The sequence below is a fragment of the Acipenser ruthenus genome, chromosome 5, assembly GCF_902713425.1.
Source record: "Acipenser ruthenus chromosome 5, fAciRut3.2 maternal haplotype, whole genome shotgun sequence".
Classification (NCBI taxonomy): Eukaryota; Metazoa; Chordata; class Actinopteri; order Acipenseriformes; family Acipenseridae; genus Acipenser; species Acipenser ruthenus.
The window spans coordinates 83,613,612-83,627,903 of NC_081193.1; the positions used below are offsets into that span (position 1 = coordinate 83,613,612).

Below are 14,292 nucleotides of genomic sequence, written 5' to 3' on the forward strand. Positions count from 1 at the left end.
TATCATTATCCTGAGTCCAAAGTATCGGTATATATATTTTTTAAACAGTGAAACTGTATCTGTATCTTGTTTTGCATTACTGATTGTGATTATTTTTGAATGTGTGTGTGTGTGTGAATGTATTGGAAAAATAACAGATTGTAAATAGTAAAAGCCAGCTTCCAGCTTCACATACAATCAAGTGTGATCAATGCCACGCTCCACCACAAGCTGTTGACAATATGTTATCCTACCCATAGGGTTAATAGTGCTGAGGTTTGCAAAATCAAATGATTTAAAGTCGGGCATTACTGAAGGGTAAAGCTATTGTATGAAGCCTTTTAGAGTCTTACTTATGAATACAGCACTAACACCTGCTTATAACAATTGTCTGGCACAAGTAGACTTACTCATAAAAAGTCCCTTTAGATTAATGGATACCCTTACTTTTGCAATTAAGGTTAGGCAGTTTTAACAGTGTTATCTAAATACAGCACAGTACTATGTGGCAGATACATTTGTTTGTTTCTCACTTGCTGATGAAAATAAATGCAAGATGTAATTGTAATCTTATGAGTAGTCATATAAGAAAGCAATCTTCATACTTTCAAGGACTAGAACAGTAAAAAAAATTATAATACTTAGAAAAATGTATTTATTGGATACAGCCAAATAAACAAACACTGAAGATAAAAATAATAAAGTTAATATTATATTACAAAAACTAGTTTTGCATTAAAAATGAGTTATAACTTTTATATTTAATGTACAGCACTTTCTGCACTTTGCATAAAATACCTTAATTTAAAGCTCAAATTCTCAGATTACTCAAAATACTCCACTGCTCTCACAAACTGTTTGAAAATGTGAATTACACTGAGACACACCTTTACTCTACACATTTCAACTGTATAACCTCCGACCCTGACAATCGATAGCAGACAAGCCTACCTTACGTCACGGGGAACTGTGACAGAGAGAAAAGGAATTTGAACTGTAAATCTCCCTCCTGACCAGAAAGGGCGCTGTCTAAGGTTGGTGGTAACCTTTCCCCTAGACGGGCTAACTCGTTGGTAGGATGAAACCGGTAGTTGGCCATCTTGGGGCCATTGAGCTGCAGCCACGGAGCCAGCACAAACACCCAGAGCTCTATCGCACTGCACAGCACGAAACCGCATACTTTTCTGTGCACATTGTGGATTATAATTGCTGTATTGTATTATTATTTGGGGACTGAAACCCGCCACGTTGCACCTGATACCATAGTTGGTAGAGGGTTGTTTTATTATTTATTTGTTTGTATCAACAAACACAGATCGTTTTGTGGAGGAACTTTACTGTGTGGACCATGATTATTCACCTGCATCACTCGCACCGTGACAGGAACCTTCACATCATTTTGACCAAACCTACATATCAACCCGTAATCAATAATGACTTCTGATGGGAGTATGAAAAACAAAACCAGGCTCTTATCGTTCTTTAATGTAATGCTAAAAATGGTGCTGCATTCATTTCTAATGCTTTTCCACTGTTGCATATTGTCTTGAAAACATTACTGTTAGGTTTAAGAAGATAAGAACATAAGAAAGTTTACAAACTTGCTCATTTGGTTGTCAGTAGCTTATTGATCCCAGAATCTCATCAAGCAGCTTCTTGACGGATCACAGGGTGTCAGCTTCAACAACATTACTGGGGAGTTGGTTCCAGGCCCTCATAATTCTCTGTGTAAAAAAGTGCCTCCTATTTTCTGTTCTGAATGCCCATTTATCTAATCTCCATTTGTGACCCCTGGTCCTTGTTTCTTTCTTCAGGTCAAAAAAGTCCCCTGGGTGACATTGTCCTGCTATTTTTTTTTTTCTTGATCATTCCGGTTTTAAGACTGTTAACTGACTTTGATACATTTTAAAATACAAAATATGACCAAAGGCCAGGCACAAAAACAAGTCCTATGCTTAGTCATATAGGGATTCCAGTGGTGAGGGGTGTTATTACTTATAGCCTCTCTTAAGCCAAAACCAAGGGACTACAAGGAGAGAAGCTGCAGTATTTCTGCAACTGACACACCATATCACTTGGCTGTCAATAGTAATATATTATACTCTTTAAATAGACTAGATGAAGACCATTTTTAACTGCAACAATCTCAATTTATTATTATTATTATTTGTTTATTTAGCACCTTTATCCAAGGCGACTTACAGAGACTAGGGTGTGTGAACTATGCATCAGCTGCAGAGTCACTTACAACTACGTCTCACCCGAAAGACGGAGCATAAGGAGGTTAAGTGACTTGCTCAGGGTCACACAGTGGTTGAGGTGGGATTTGAACTGGGGACCTCCTGGTTACCAGCCCTTTTCTTTAACCACTGGACCACACAAACTCCCATTTAGTTGTGATTATTCTGTTCTGATGTCTAGCTTTTTTTGTTGTACCATCATAGTTACATATCTGGTGGCATTATGACTGTAAAAGTCGGTAAGTCTTTTCGCTGAAGTTTTTTATTTGCTGTTTATAATATCCACCGTCTATACAGCACAATAAATTATAGGCAAGACTCCTTCCTTGTGGGAGGGGATCTTAATGGAAGCTTTTTAAGATTAATGGTGAAGCTGATGTATGGCACCTGCTTCCATTTAAGAGATGTACCTCAGGATTTATGATTGAGTGCTTGAGGTATGTTAACAGATCAATTTGCCTTTAAGCCTGTATTAGGAACTGCGGTTTAGGCCCATAGAAAACCTCTCACTTTGCACCTTGCTCAACAATCACATCTTTAACAACTGAATCCTGCTGTACTATCTTGTTCCCTTAGTGACAGAGTAGCCTTGTACGCTGACATAAACAGAGACCCTGCTACAACAAGCGAAGATGAATGGATGGATATGTTAACTCATTATGTCCTGACAAAGATAACGCGGAAAATCATTATAAATCTCCACTCTCCACTTAAATCCACTGTAAAAAATGTGTACAGCTTATACTCTTACCTAACCTAGCCAAACAGTTAAACAGAAAAAATGTTTTTTGGGGGGTCTGATTGCTAATTGCTGATGTACATTGTTACTATCTGATTGCACCATTGCAGGATTTATACTATAGGACCTGCAATTACCTCAGCTTACTGTTTTGGTAAATTTAAAACCATTTCAGTGCATGGGGACAAAATGTCATATTATCTGCACAGATAACAGCAGTTCTGAAGTACAGTAGTTGGTTGCCTTTAGGGGCTTTGGAAGGGTTCCAAGTGTCATTACTCGGTTTTCATTCTTCTCTCTCTGAATCTAACATTATGCTTCATTAGGTAATTAAACTGCCTTGAATATACTGTAGCTTCAAGTCTACAGCCTGCCATAAAGGACTGGCAAACACTTTTACTGTGTGATTTAAAAAGGAAGTGTTTCTAGGTTATATCTTTTGATCTGTATAATTTATTAAAAAATAATAATAATCTAGCATACTTTCCTGTATCTTCTTTGGATCATGTATCCATTTTTTAACGAGACATGCTTGTGTGACTGAAGAAGACCCTCCACTTCTTAATGTAATGAGAGAAAAAAACACGCAGTACTCTTTTACAATCATCAGTCGACCTTGGTGTCTTTATAAAAGCCTGTGATATCACACTGCATATTTGTTATACCAAGATCCTCTGCAGTTCAAAGCATTCAGCATTCAGCAATCTGCACGCTTTAATGCACATGTAGCTTGCAACTACATTCTGGTGCAATGTGCAATTGTTTTCACTTCAGTACCCAACTATGGTAATTAAACAGTATTATTATTTATTTATTTTTACGTATTAATTTGAAAGACGTATGATAATATCCAGATACAGAAATCAATAAGATACTGTAAGCAATAAGTGCATTTTAATTTAATAATATTTTGGGCCTTTAATTTGCTCCAAAATCAAATCTGTCTTCCGGTACAGACGTACTGTAACTTTGCTAAAAATGTCTAAAAAATAAACACAACCCTCAAGCATTTTTGTTTTATATAATAAAAAGTGTTACATGGAATGTATTATCATAATTAAACCCCAAGCATTCAAGTTTACTGATTCATTCATTTTTAAACAATTACCTACTGTGATCCTTTGATGAAAAAAGCCTTGCTTCTAAAACATTACTGACATAGCAACGTATTACTGTAGACAATAAACAACTGACCAAAGGGAATAAAAACAAAACAATTCCATACCATTTAATGTCAGCAATTCAGTATAAAAAAAGAAAATACACAGAATATATTACAATATAGACACTATGATTACCTAATATTTAATATAGTGATTTGGCTATCACATTTATTTATTTTTTGTGATATATATATAGCATGGTAACCTACTGACTTTGCTATATAAACAAATGTGAGCTGAACACAAATGGTTCATATGTCTTTTGCTGGCACACTATAAAAAGGTCTGGGGTAGGCTTTTCTTCCAGCTAGCCGAGCATGAGGCTGCAGTTCCTGCTTGCCTAATGGAGCAGCAGTGCACTGGGTATCAGCTTGGCTCTCCCAGAGCACACACACACACATACACACACACACCCCTGCACACGCACATGCACACCCCCGTATCCCTGGCAGTGGGCTCCAGCAGCCACCTACTGCAGCACCAGCTCCTGCCCAATTCATCATCGTCAGCCTTCTTGCTGACACTCTTCAGGAATGACTAGGTGATGAATTGCTCCAGCATTCACCCAATGTTAATCTGAGGCTGACGCAAGTATACCATCTAGCAGACTAGAGACACTTAGCAATATTAAAAGTCTGCACCACCACATAGTTAAACATTGTAAATGGCTAGTGTTTCTTTCTCATGCATAGTTATGAAGAAAACGCAGTTAGTAAATCAATACCAGCTACAGTAGGTTTGTGCATCCTATTACCTAAATATATTAGGCTTATGCCCTTTGCTTTACTGGGGATTACACTTGAAGAATAAAACATATATATTAGCTACAATGTCATATGCTTAAAGCAGTATTCTCGACCTTTAACCCTTTTGTCAGTGAGCAGTGATGTGAAATCGAGAGAGGGAACTGGGTTCAACCACTGTTCTTATTGTTTTTACAACATTTAGACATTTGTGGTTGTTAACTTCTTATTAATTTGGTACAGTATAAGAAAATGTTTCCCAAACCTTAACCCAATGGTATACAGTTACAGTACGCTCGTATATCATTTGTGACATAAAAAAGCAACACAATTAGTGCATGCAGAACCTAACTTTTGAAATTGTTTTAGAATTTTTGTTTTTTTAATTACATAAAAATGCTGTTTCTGGTATTACTAACAAACACTTGCAGAACAATATACAATGCACCTAAAATCAGTAACAAATTCCAATGTAATTAAAGTAATGGAATTTACAACTCAAGTGCTTTTCTTAATTGTAAAATGTTTTTTAAAAAATAATAATTGATAATAATTAATAATAATTAAAAATATAATAATTGATATGAACCCTTTTAATCATCTCATTTGCTTTTAAATAAATGTGCATCTGTATATTCTAAATGACCACCTAATTTTGCATTGTGGGTTTATCCATTCTACATGTTACAGAAGAACAAAAATACATGCATAATCCTTACAAATTACAAGCAAGAACTGTAAAGTCTTTCATAAAAGTATGTACATACTGATGAATATGTAAATGGAGCCAGTGATGCAGAAACAGAGCATTCATCAGACAGGATGCTGCAGAATCAGAACCCAGTATTATATGTGAATTCTTGTTACGTACAGTAGGCAGTAGCTGTTTAAACACATGCATTATTAAACTGACTAATATTGTTGTTTCTTCATATTTTCATTACATACACAATGGTAGAAGTGATTCTATCAGCAAATACAAACAAAATTCACTAAAATTAACACATTTCTTAATTAAAGTTAGTCTCTTTAAACTGTACTTCATTTCTTCTAAATCTGCATAATATTCCATTATATATGTATCTGTTTATTAGCCCATGGTGTGTTTTTAATCATCATTTATTACAGTTTCAGCACTCATGGATATTTAATGGCATGTTTAATAAATTCACCATCATTTTTGACCTTAGGGGCATTCTCTACTAAACGAGCCTGAATTTCTGTAGTGATACCAGTATAAAAATGACTACAAGGGGTGTGCACCACTCATTTACTTCCCCCTGAAAGTGACTCTGTTAAAGATGTTTTGCAATGGTAAATATCTAACAAACTAAATGTTTCAGGGGGAGGAAATAACCTCCTAGTGCACCCCTAGTGGGGATTCTTATAATAGCCAGAAACAGACAATTACGTCTAAGAAAATATTAAATTGGTTTATAAACTAATACAGTGGCGCTGGAACAATTTTTATAGTGGGGGTGCTGAAAGCCATTGAACAAAACTGCAGCCCCTGTATATGATGGAAGCAGGTGAACAGCACCGCACCCCCAGCACCCCTAGTTCCAGCGTCCCTGAACTAATAAATAAAATGATCTTAAGAAACTTCAGAGGTTCTACAGTATTCCATTAAGAAGCTACTTTAAGGGAACCTGTCTAAGCTAATATAGTAAGAGACCATTATAAATGTGCATATGCCCATGGCAAACTAATTAAATATTTTCACATTTGTATTATAAATGGAAAAGCTTGCTCGTCCTATTATAATTAGCTAAACTACAGCAATGCCTATGAGACAATGGATGATTCTATAACTGAATGTTATCTCAATTAAGATCCAATGAAGGCCTGGCTAATACAAGGGTTAACAGAAGCCTATAGCTCTGCATTGTTGCCTGCTAGAAGGAAAATAAATAAATATTTCCACTGATGTGGGTCTTTGTTGGTAAATGTCAAGAAAAAGTGTCAAGCACAGGACTTTTGAAATGATTAAACCATCACTGTTCCTACATCTAATTCATGGAACACTTCAAGCAAGACCAGGCAAAGGGTCATTGCCAAGCACGGTTCATGACTGTATCATCCGGTTCTAGTAGAGAGTTTAAGCTGAAGTGTCTGATTACGAGTCAAGCAGACCAATATATGCAAATATTCTTTAACTGCTTAACATTTTCACTGCCTAAGTAAGAATCCATGGTATACCATTCAATATTTAAATATAAACTAAAACTGTTGAGGTGAAGTTACTGAAATCAAAACATGCATAATAATTATGCACATTACTGCTAAGTATGTATGTTTCAACAATGACAAATGTCAGTCAATGAGGTCATTTTATTATTCCACCTTCCGTTTGGAACTAGAGTTCCTACCACTACCACAGTCCCAATCAGTGAAGCTGCATGGAGCCCAGTGCTTTGTGTGGAAGTGGAGCACTCTTGCTGAACTTCATTCAGCCAGAGGTAGGCAGACTGGGCTGGTAGTTAGCATAACAGAGGGCTCTCCTGTCACCCGTGGAGCATGCACCAATCAGCAGTAATGACAGGCCTAATTACCATGGAATTCCACAATAAAGCATCCTCAACAAATATTTCATTAGAGCACTTAAAGAACCCTACTCATAATAAACATTGGACAATCTAAAAATAATTCTAAGTACTGCATAGGACTTGCACGTGAACATATTATGATGATATTCGTAAAATGAGCTGTTTCCATTCAGTCAAGCCCTTGTTTATCAAAAACATCTTTTTTTTTTTTTGATTTTCTTTTGAAGAGACACTATTTCTAATGTGCTGCATGACTAAAAAAAAATGCAAAGGAGGTTAAACCACAAAATGCAGAAGTGAAACAGAAGTTATTTATTTTTATTTGTTTGTTTTTGAATTGCCTATGGATTGCTAAATTACCTGCTGAGTTTTCTATGTTCTACGTCAGAGATAGAGATACCTATTTAAAGTACATCAGTGTTTGGATAGGTCGCTGTTTAGGTCATTACAATTTGAAAACTAGTACATCTTAACTAAAATTGCCTGTTTAAAGCACTGTTGAATAAAAATGTATAGACAATAGCAAACCAGCCTAACATATTGTAACGCTGGGTAAGTTTGGACTGTTTGGGACTGGACGCTGGGATGGGAGTGGGAGTGTTAGTGTTAGGTATTGGTGTGTGTGCGTGTGCTGTCCTGTCTTCCCCGCCGTTTGTGTGTGTGTCTCCCTGCGTGAGTCTGTGAGTGGAAGCGTGTTTACTGTCTAGGCAGTGTTAGCGTGCTGCCTAGGGTGTCATGTACACAGTGCAGCTGTATGAGAGAGGGGTCTGTGTTGGCTGCACTGTGATTTGTGTTCGGTTCTGCCAGTCAGCTGCTTGCGCGGGACCGAGGGTCTGAGCGATTGGTCAGTGTGTATGTAAATGTACCCTTGTGTGTGTGAGCCAATAGGGCTTGGGGGATCTCTATTTATGAGCTACCTGCGCGCAGCTCGGTTGGTGTTGTTTTTTGTGTTGTTGGCGCTGCCTACTGAGCTACTTAGCCTTTCGCTAAAAATAGCGTCTTTTTGCCTGTCGTTCCATTTTCAATAAAAATAGCAGTTTTAAGTGCTTTGAGCTGCATCCTTTGTTGTCTTCTTTTATTCCGCTGCCTCCTCTACACTGCTGTCATAACTAAGTTGGATATGAAGTTGATGGACCACTGGGACTACTGGAGCCCCGACTAACCCCGAATCCGGTGGGATGGCGGATGGGAGGACCTCTTTGAGGGCCTAGAGGACCGAGATTGGTACTTCGTTTGCGGGGAGTGCGGACACAAAGAGATGCGCTGTCCCCTCCTGAGCCAAGAGGAAGAGCCGTGTGCACGAAAGCGGAGGAGGGGCCGCCGTTCCCGGAGGCAAGGAGGCAAGCAAAGGAGCCGGTGCCGGCTCCAGTATCGGAGAGAGAGAGATACTGCCTGCACGAGTGCCGGAGAGGGAGGACCTGCCCGCTGGAATCCCCCGCACCCCTGCACGGTACACAGGAGGAGGAAGGCTGGGTTAACTACCTGGGGGGCATTTTGGACACTGTGTGCAGTGTCTGCGAAGAGTATGGGCACTACGCGGTGTACTGCCCCAGCATGTCGGGGGAATGGCGGCTGAAGCTCCTCAAGCCCTGGGCGGAAATAGTCGCAAGATGGGGAGAACCACCGCCGCCACCGCAAGTGCCAGCTTTTTTCAGGGCTCCTGCAAAGGGCATGAGCAGAGAACAGGAGCAGCTAACACCACAGCCACGGCCTGTGCCCACCGCCACCGCCAGCATTGATACTGCCGGTACCGCCACCACTGCTAGCATGATCACTGCTGGAGTGTCCCGCACCATTGCCAGGGTGGCAATGGCTGGCAATGGCTGGTGTGCCCAGCGCCTGAGTGCCAAGCATCGCCACCAGAGTGCCCAGATCCGCCCCCTGAGTACCTATTGCTAGCATCGGTACTGCCATCGCAGCCGCCGACCGAGAGCCCACAACCGCTACTGGAGAGCCCGCAGTCGCCGCCAGAGAGCTCCACTCCACAGCCGCCGCCAGAGTATCCCGAGCCACCAGAGAGAGAGTGCTCCACGCCGCCTGAGAGAGGCTGCCCCGCGCTGCCAGAGCCCCCAAGAGAGAGCCCTGCGCTGCCGAGCCCCCGAGAGAGAACCCCGCGTCACCGAAACACCCGAGAAAGAGTGCCGCGTCACCAGTGCCCCAGAGAGAGAACCCCGCGTCGCCGGAAAAACCCAGAAAAAGCACCGCATCGCCAGAACCCCTGAGAGAGAGCACCGCACTGCCTGAGCCCCAAGGAGAGAGTCCAGCACTGCAGCTCTATCCAAATAACAGTCAGGTTCTGAGGTTGCTGTTGGGGCTGCTCTGGCTAACCTCTGCCTCGCTGTGTGGAGAGGGGCACCAGTCCAGGGAAGCCCAGACCCAGGAGGGACAGCCATCCTGGACTGGCACGGGGGGCTGGGATTGGTGGCCGCCCTGGAGCCCCGTGAAAGTGGTCCCCAACCCCTAAAGTGGTCATCGCATTGCGTCGCCCTCAAACGTGCCGCCAGGACCCGACTGTTGCTGTCCTCCGTCTGGCAACCACGCAAGCTGCCACACCTGGACCAGCTCAGTGCTTCCCGGGCCGGGAAGCGTTTGAGCAGGGGGCAGTGTACCGGTGGGTCAGTTTGGACTGCTTGGGACTGGACTCTGGGATGGGAGCGGGAGTGTTAGTGTTAGGTATTGGTGTGTGTGCGTGTGCTGTCCTGTCTTCCCCGCCGTTTGTGTGTGTCTCCCTGCGTGAGTCTGTGAGTGGAAGTGTGTTTACTGTCTAGGCAGTGCTAGCGTGCATCCTATGGTGTCACGTGTACAGTGCAGTTGTATGAGAGAGGGGTCTGTGTTGGCTGCACTGTGATTTGTGTTCGGTTCTGCCAGTCAGCTGCTCGGGCTGGACCCAGGGTCTGAGCGATTGGTCAGTGTGTATGTAAATATACCCTTGTGTGTGTGAGCCAATAAGGCTGGGGGGATCTCTATTTATGAGCTACCTGCGCGCAGCTGGGTTTGTGTTGTTTTTTGTGTTGTTGGCGCTGCCTACTGAGCTACTTAGTCTTTCGCTAAAAAGAGCGTCTTTTTGAATGTCGTTCCATTTTTAATAGAAATAGCAGTTTTAACTGCTTTGAGCTGCACCCTGTGTTGTCTTCTTTTATTCTGCTGCGGACCCGATACGCCTCCGCTACAATATCATCACACCAAAGTTTTAAGCATTAACCATGTAATGCATTTATAAAAAGAGGTTCTTCAGAACTTGGATGACTGATTACGTGTAAAGAAAGATTAACAGAAAGCAAAGACTGGTGCGCATGGTTGAAAACTACACTGAAAATATGTCACAAAATATATTTGATGTGACTGAATGAACCAGGAAACACAAATGCTTATCCTTTTTTTTTCCAGTACAGAGACCTCTTTACATGAACAGTGTTTTTATTAAGTGGTACACAGTAAATACATGGAAAACACATCAGTTTAATCCAATATATTTTTTTTATCGTTTTTTTTTTTTTTTTTAATTTGTGATGTCTAAAAATAAAACATTACCTGTGGATTTTAAAAATCTTAAATGAAATAAAAAAAGTAAGTTAATTTATTTAAGACTTCCTACATACCCCTTAGATGTTTATATATATATATATATATATATATATATATATATATATATATATATATATATATATATATATAGTCCATAAACAGTATATTTACCGTTTAAAAAAAAAAAACACTGCAAATTTATCGCGGTAGTAAACGGGTTGTGAATGCTGTATGGCCACTTAGTGCTGTTAACATTTTAAATTTACTGCACAATCATGCCCTTAAACAATAGCAGGAAAATACTTATTCTCAGCCAGGAAAGACCACTTTCCTATTTGTTTGATTTACTCTGATAAAATAAAAATAAAAATCATACTTCCTAGTCGTGTTGAACATCCTTTCTGTTTAAACAATGACCCGTGTTACCCTTGGGAAGAACAGCGGCCCCCAACTTTGCAATAGTATGTTCCCTTGTCCGATTGTGTAGAAGATTAAATACAACTGTAATACGAGTTTGAAAAGGCTACGAGCAAATAAAAAATAAACGGCATAGCCAGGCTGTATTTAAAATGTTACTGTAGTTTTGACTATAGACACAAAGTCAACAGAGTATCGTAAACAGTTAATGCAGTTAATGCATTTGGAGACCCGTTATACAGTCACTGGTACATAAACAGGATTACAGTGATCAGATACATTCTACGTGTAGCGAAGTGTTTTTAGGGTTTTTTTTTTGTTTGTTTGTTGTTTTTTAACGAAAGATCGGGAGCCCCCCAGCGGTCAAAACTGTTTTGTCTTTTAAAGTTTATACAATATAACGCCTAATATGAATTCCAGAAATGTTGCGATCTTTCCCCACCCACATACGCACAAAGCAGGAGAGGCCGATCAGTTTTAGAAAGTGCCGATTCTGTCAGAATCACATCTACTCAAGACGCTGTTAATTTGCATACAGAATTACAGTTTACATTGATATTCTTAACCGTATTATTACATCAACTGGTACTGTCAGCTCTATGTTTCAACTAAGTACTTATAGTCTAGAAATTAAGAAGACTACCAATTAATAAGACCAACACAATATTGTTGATTGAGAAATGCAGCACAGCAATAAATACATACAGTACTATATAGTACACAAAGCATAAAGAGCGTATTATTGTTGTGTTTATTGATGCGTTGTGTAGCGATACAGCATATATTTTAATACTAAAAAACATAACTAAAAATAACTGAACAGAGTATTAAAAAAAAAAGTTTAGACACGTTTCCCTTATCTTCAGTAAACACTTGGATATGTCACACTTTGTTTTTCTGTGTGTTATTCATGCATGTTTAGATGTATTTAAGATGTGTTTCAATATGATTTAACGGCAAGATCCACCCATGTTGACTAACTGTAGCCTAGAAATCTAGAAAACAAGCGGGTGAATATCTAAAAGTTAGTAGTAGCTTTGCTAAATGTACAGATCTGAATTGTAAACGCCAACCCTGCAGCGTAAGCTTGTTACCGGTTTATTTGTTGCTATACACAGTACAGTTAGCTGGAAAGTGGAAAGTGCAGTTTCAGTTGCTAACTGTAGACTACTTTATTTGGTTGTATCCTCACATTCCCTGACACAGCTGTCATTTTCTGATTTGGCTGTAGTTTCGTGTGTTCTCACTTTCCCCCCTCCTAGTAATGAAACAACACGTTTTTAAGGAGGTGAACTTTGCATAATGAGACAACGTTATATCGCATTTTTGTCAAAACAGACCCTAAACTAAGCAAATACCCAATCGGGATGTTATGAAATGGAAAGGGAAACTGTACATAGAATATCTCAGAATTAACATTCTACACGGCGCATGCTTTTGGAAAAACAGAACCATCCAAGTGGAAGAATCCATAAATCATAAATCATAGTTTACCAAAAGACAGAATATTATCTTTTAAAGCAAATGAATTATATTATATATCCAGATGTTTATAGTATCTCCTTATCCGTAGCTGTCATTCGACTCAAAAGAAGCGCAGCGCCGATCAGCTGTATATAGCACACAGTTCAATATAGCAGCCTTAATGCAATTTTGACCTGTCAGTTAAGATCGTAGAAAACCAAACATTTTCTGTACACCGATTCTGCCAACTATCAGCTACTGTGTTTAATTTCAAAATTCAAACAGAAAATGACAGAAAACATAAAAAAAGAACTAACCGATAAGCTTGCAAATGTACATACAGTCTACAGTAGCCCTCCCTGTTCTCCAAATTACAGAGCTGTGGGTTCTGCTCCGCTTGTCCCTAAACTAGCATTTCCTTCAGTGTACTGCGTATTTATCATTGCTTGTTTGTATGTTTGCTTGCTTGTTCGTTTACTTTACCTTCATCCAGAAGCCTTTCGAGGTGATTGAAAATCCCACAGAAGTTAGGCAGACTGCTCATCAGCTTCCTATCATTCATGAGCTGCATCAGATAGTCTGGGGTCGGCTTCGGCTTCTCCTTCGTTTCCATTTCCCCAACCATATTCCAAAAAAACAAAAACAAAAAACAAACAAAAAAAAATGACTTTACCCCAAGCAAAAAAAAAGTCCAAAAAAGAAGCGGTATATCTCACACCTCCTCCAACCGACAGCCTCAGCGTCTCCTGCGTTTCTTGTCAGTTTCTTTCTTGTCAAGTCTTACTGTGATTCGGATCTTCTTCAGTCGGTACTTATATCAGTAAAATACAAAATAAAAATAAAAAACCGAGGATTGGGAGGAGGTAGTTTCTTTTTATTATTAGCACGCTGCTCTTTCCACTAACTCCGAATAAGCTCCCGGTTTTTTTTTTCCAATGTCAGATAGTTTTAAAATAAAACACGTCACAATATGTAAGTCCTCTTTAGAGGTCCCCTTTCCCCGTGTTTCCCAGAGTGTGCTGTGTCTAGGATGTTTCTGTGCACAGTACTCTAACCTCTCGTAAAGCGACTGTCCCTCTCCTCGCTTGCTCTCAAAAACTCTGCGCTCTTTTTCTAGGAAGCTGGCATGTCGCTCTCTCTCAGAACTGGCTTGCTTTGCTTTGCCTCGTTGCCTGGGGCTCGCAGAGCCGTCACATGACAACCCTGCACAGCACAGACCCTACCAACCAAGTGCGTGCGCGTTCCCGTCTGAGACAGAGGGGGGGAAGAGGGAGGAGGGCGAGGGAGAGCTTTTTGGTTGACAGTTGTGTGAACGTGGAGAGACTGGCACCTCCATCAGCACGTGCTGAAAGCAGGTTTTTTTTAACTTAAATGGGTGTCATCAGAGCACAGGAGCAGTTGTTGGCTCTGTGTACATCGTTCTTGTTGGCTCTGTGTACATCGAATCAAAATAAGCACGCTTTGCAGCAGGTGTTT

General features: G+C 40.2%; 1 protein-coding gene across 7 annotated transcripts in view; it reads right to left on the minus strand.

The window, feature by feature from the left end:
• LOC117403375 (KH domain-containing RNA-binding protein QKI-like) overlaps window positions 1–14,005 on the minus strand; it is a 157,247-nt gene extending 143,242 nt beyond the window's left edge. For 2 of the 7 annotated variants that reach the window (XR_009328755.1, XM_059024655.1), the window contains exon 1: window positions 13,300–13,997. Coding sequence is in view for 6 of the 7 variants with exons in the window: in XM_059024655.1 (XP_058880638.1) it covers window positions 13,300–13,441 (142 nt within the window). In the remaining variant the exon portion in view is untranslated. Of the gene's footprint in view, window positions 1–13,299 lie in introns of all 7 variants that reach the window. The other 5 variants (XM_059024653.1, XM_059024656.1, XM_059024654.1 and 2 more) reach the window with 5 other exon arrangements.
• Between the last annotated feature and the right edge of the window lie 287 nt (window positions 14,006–14,292).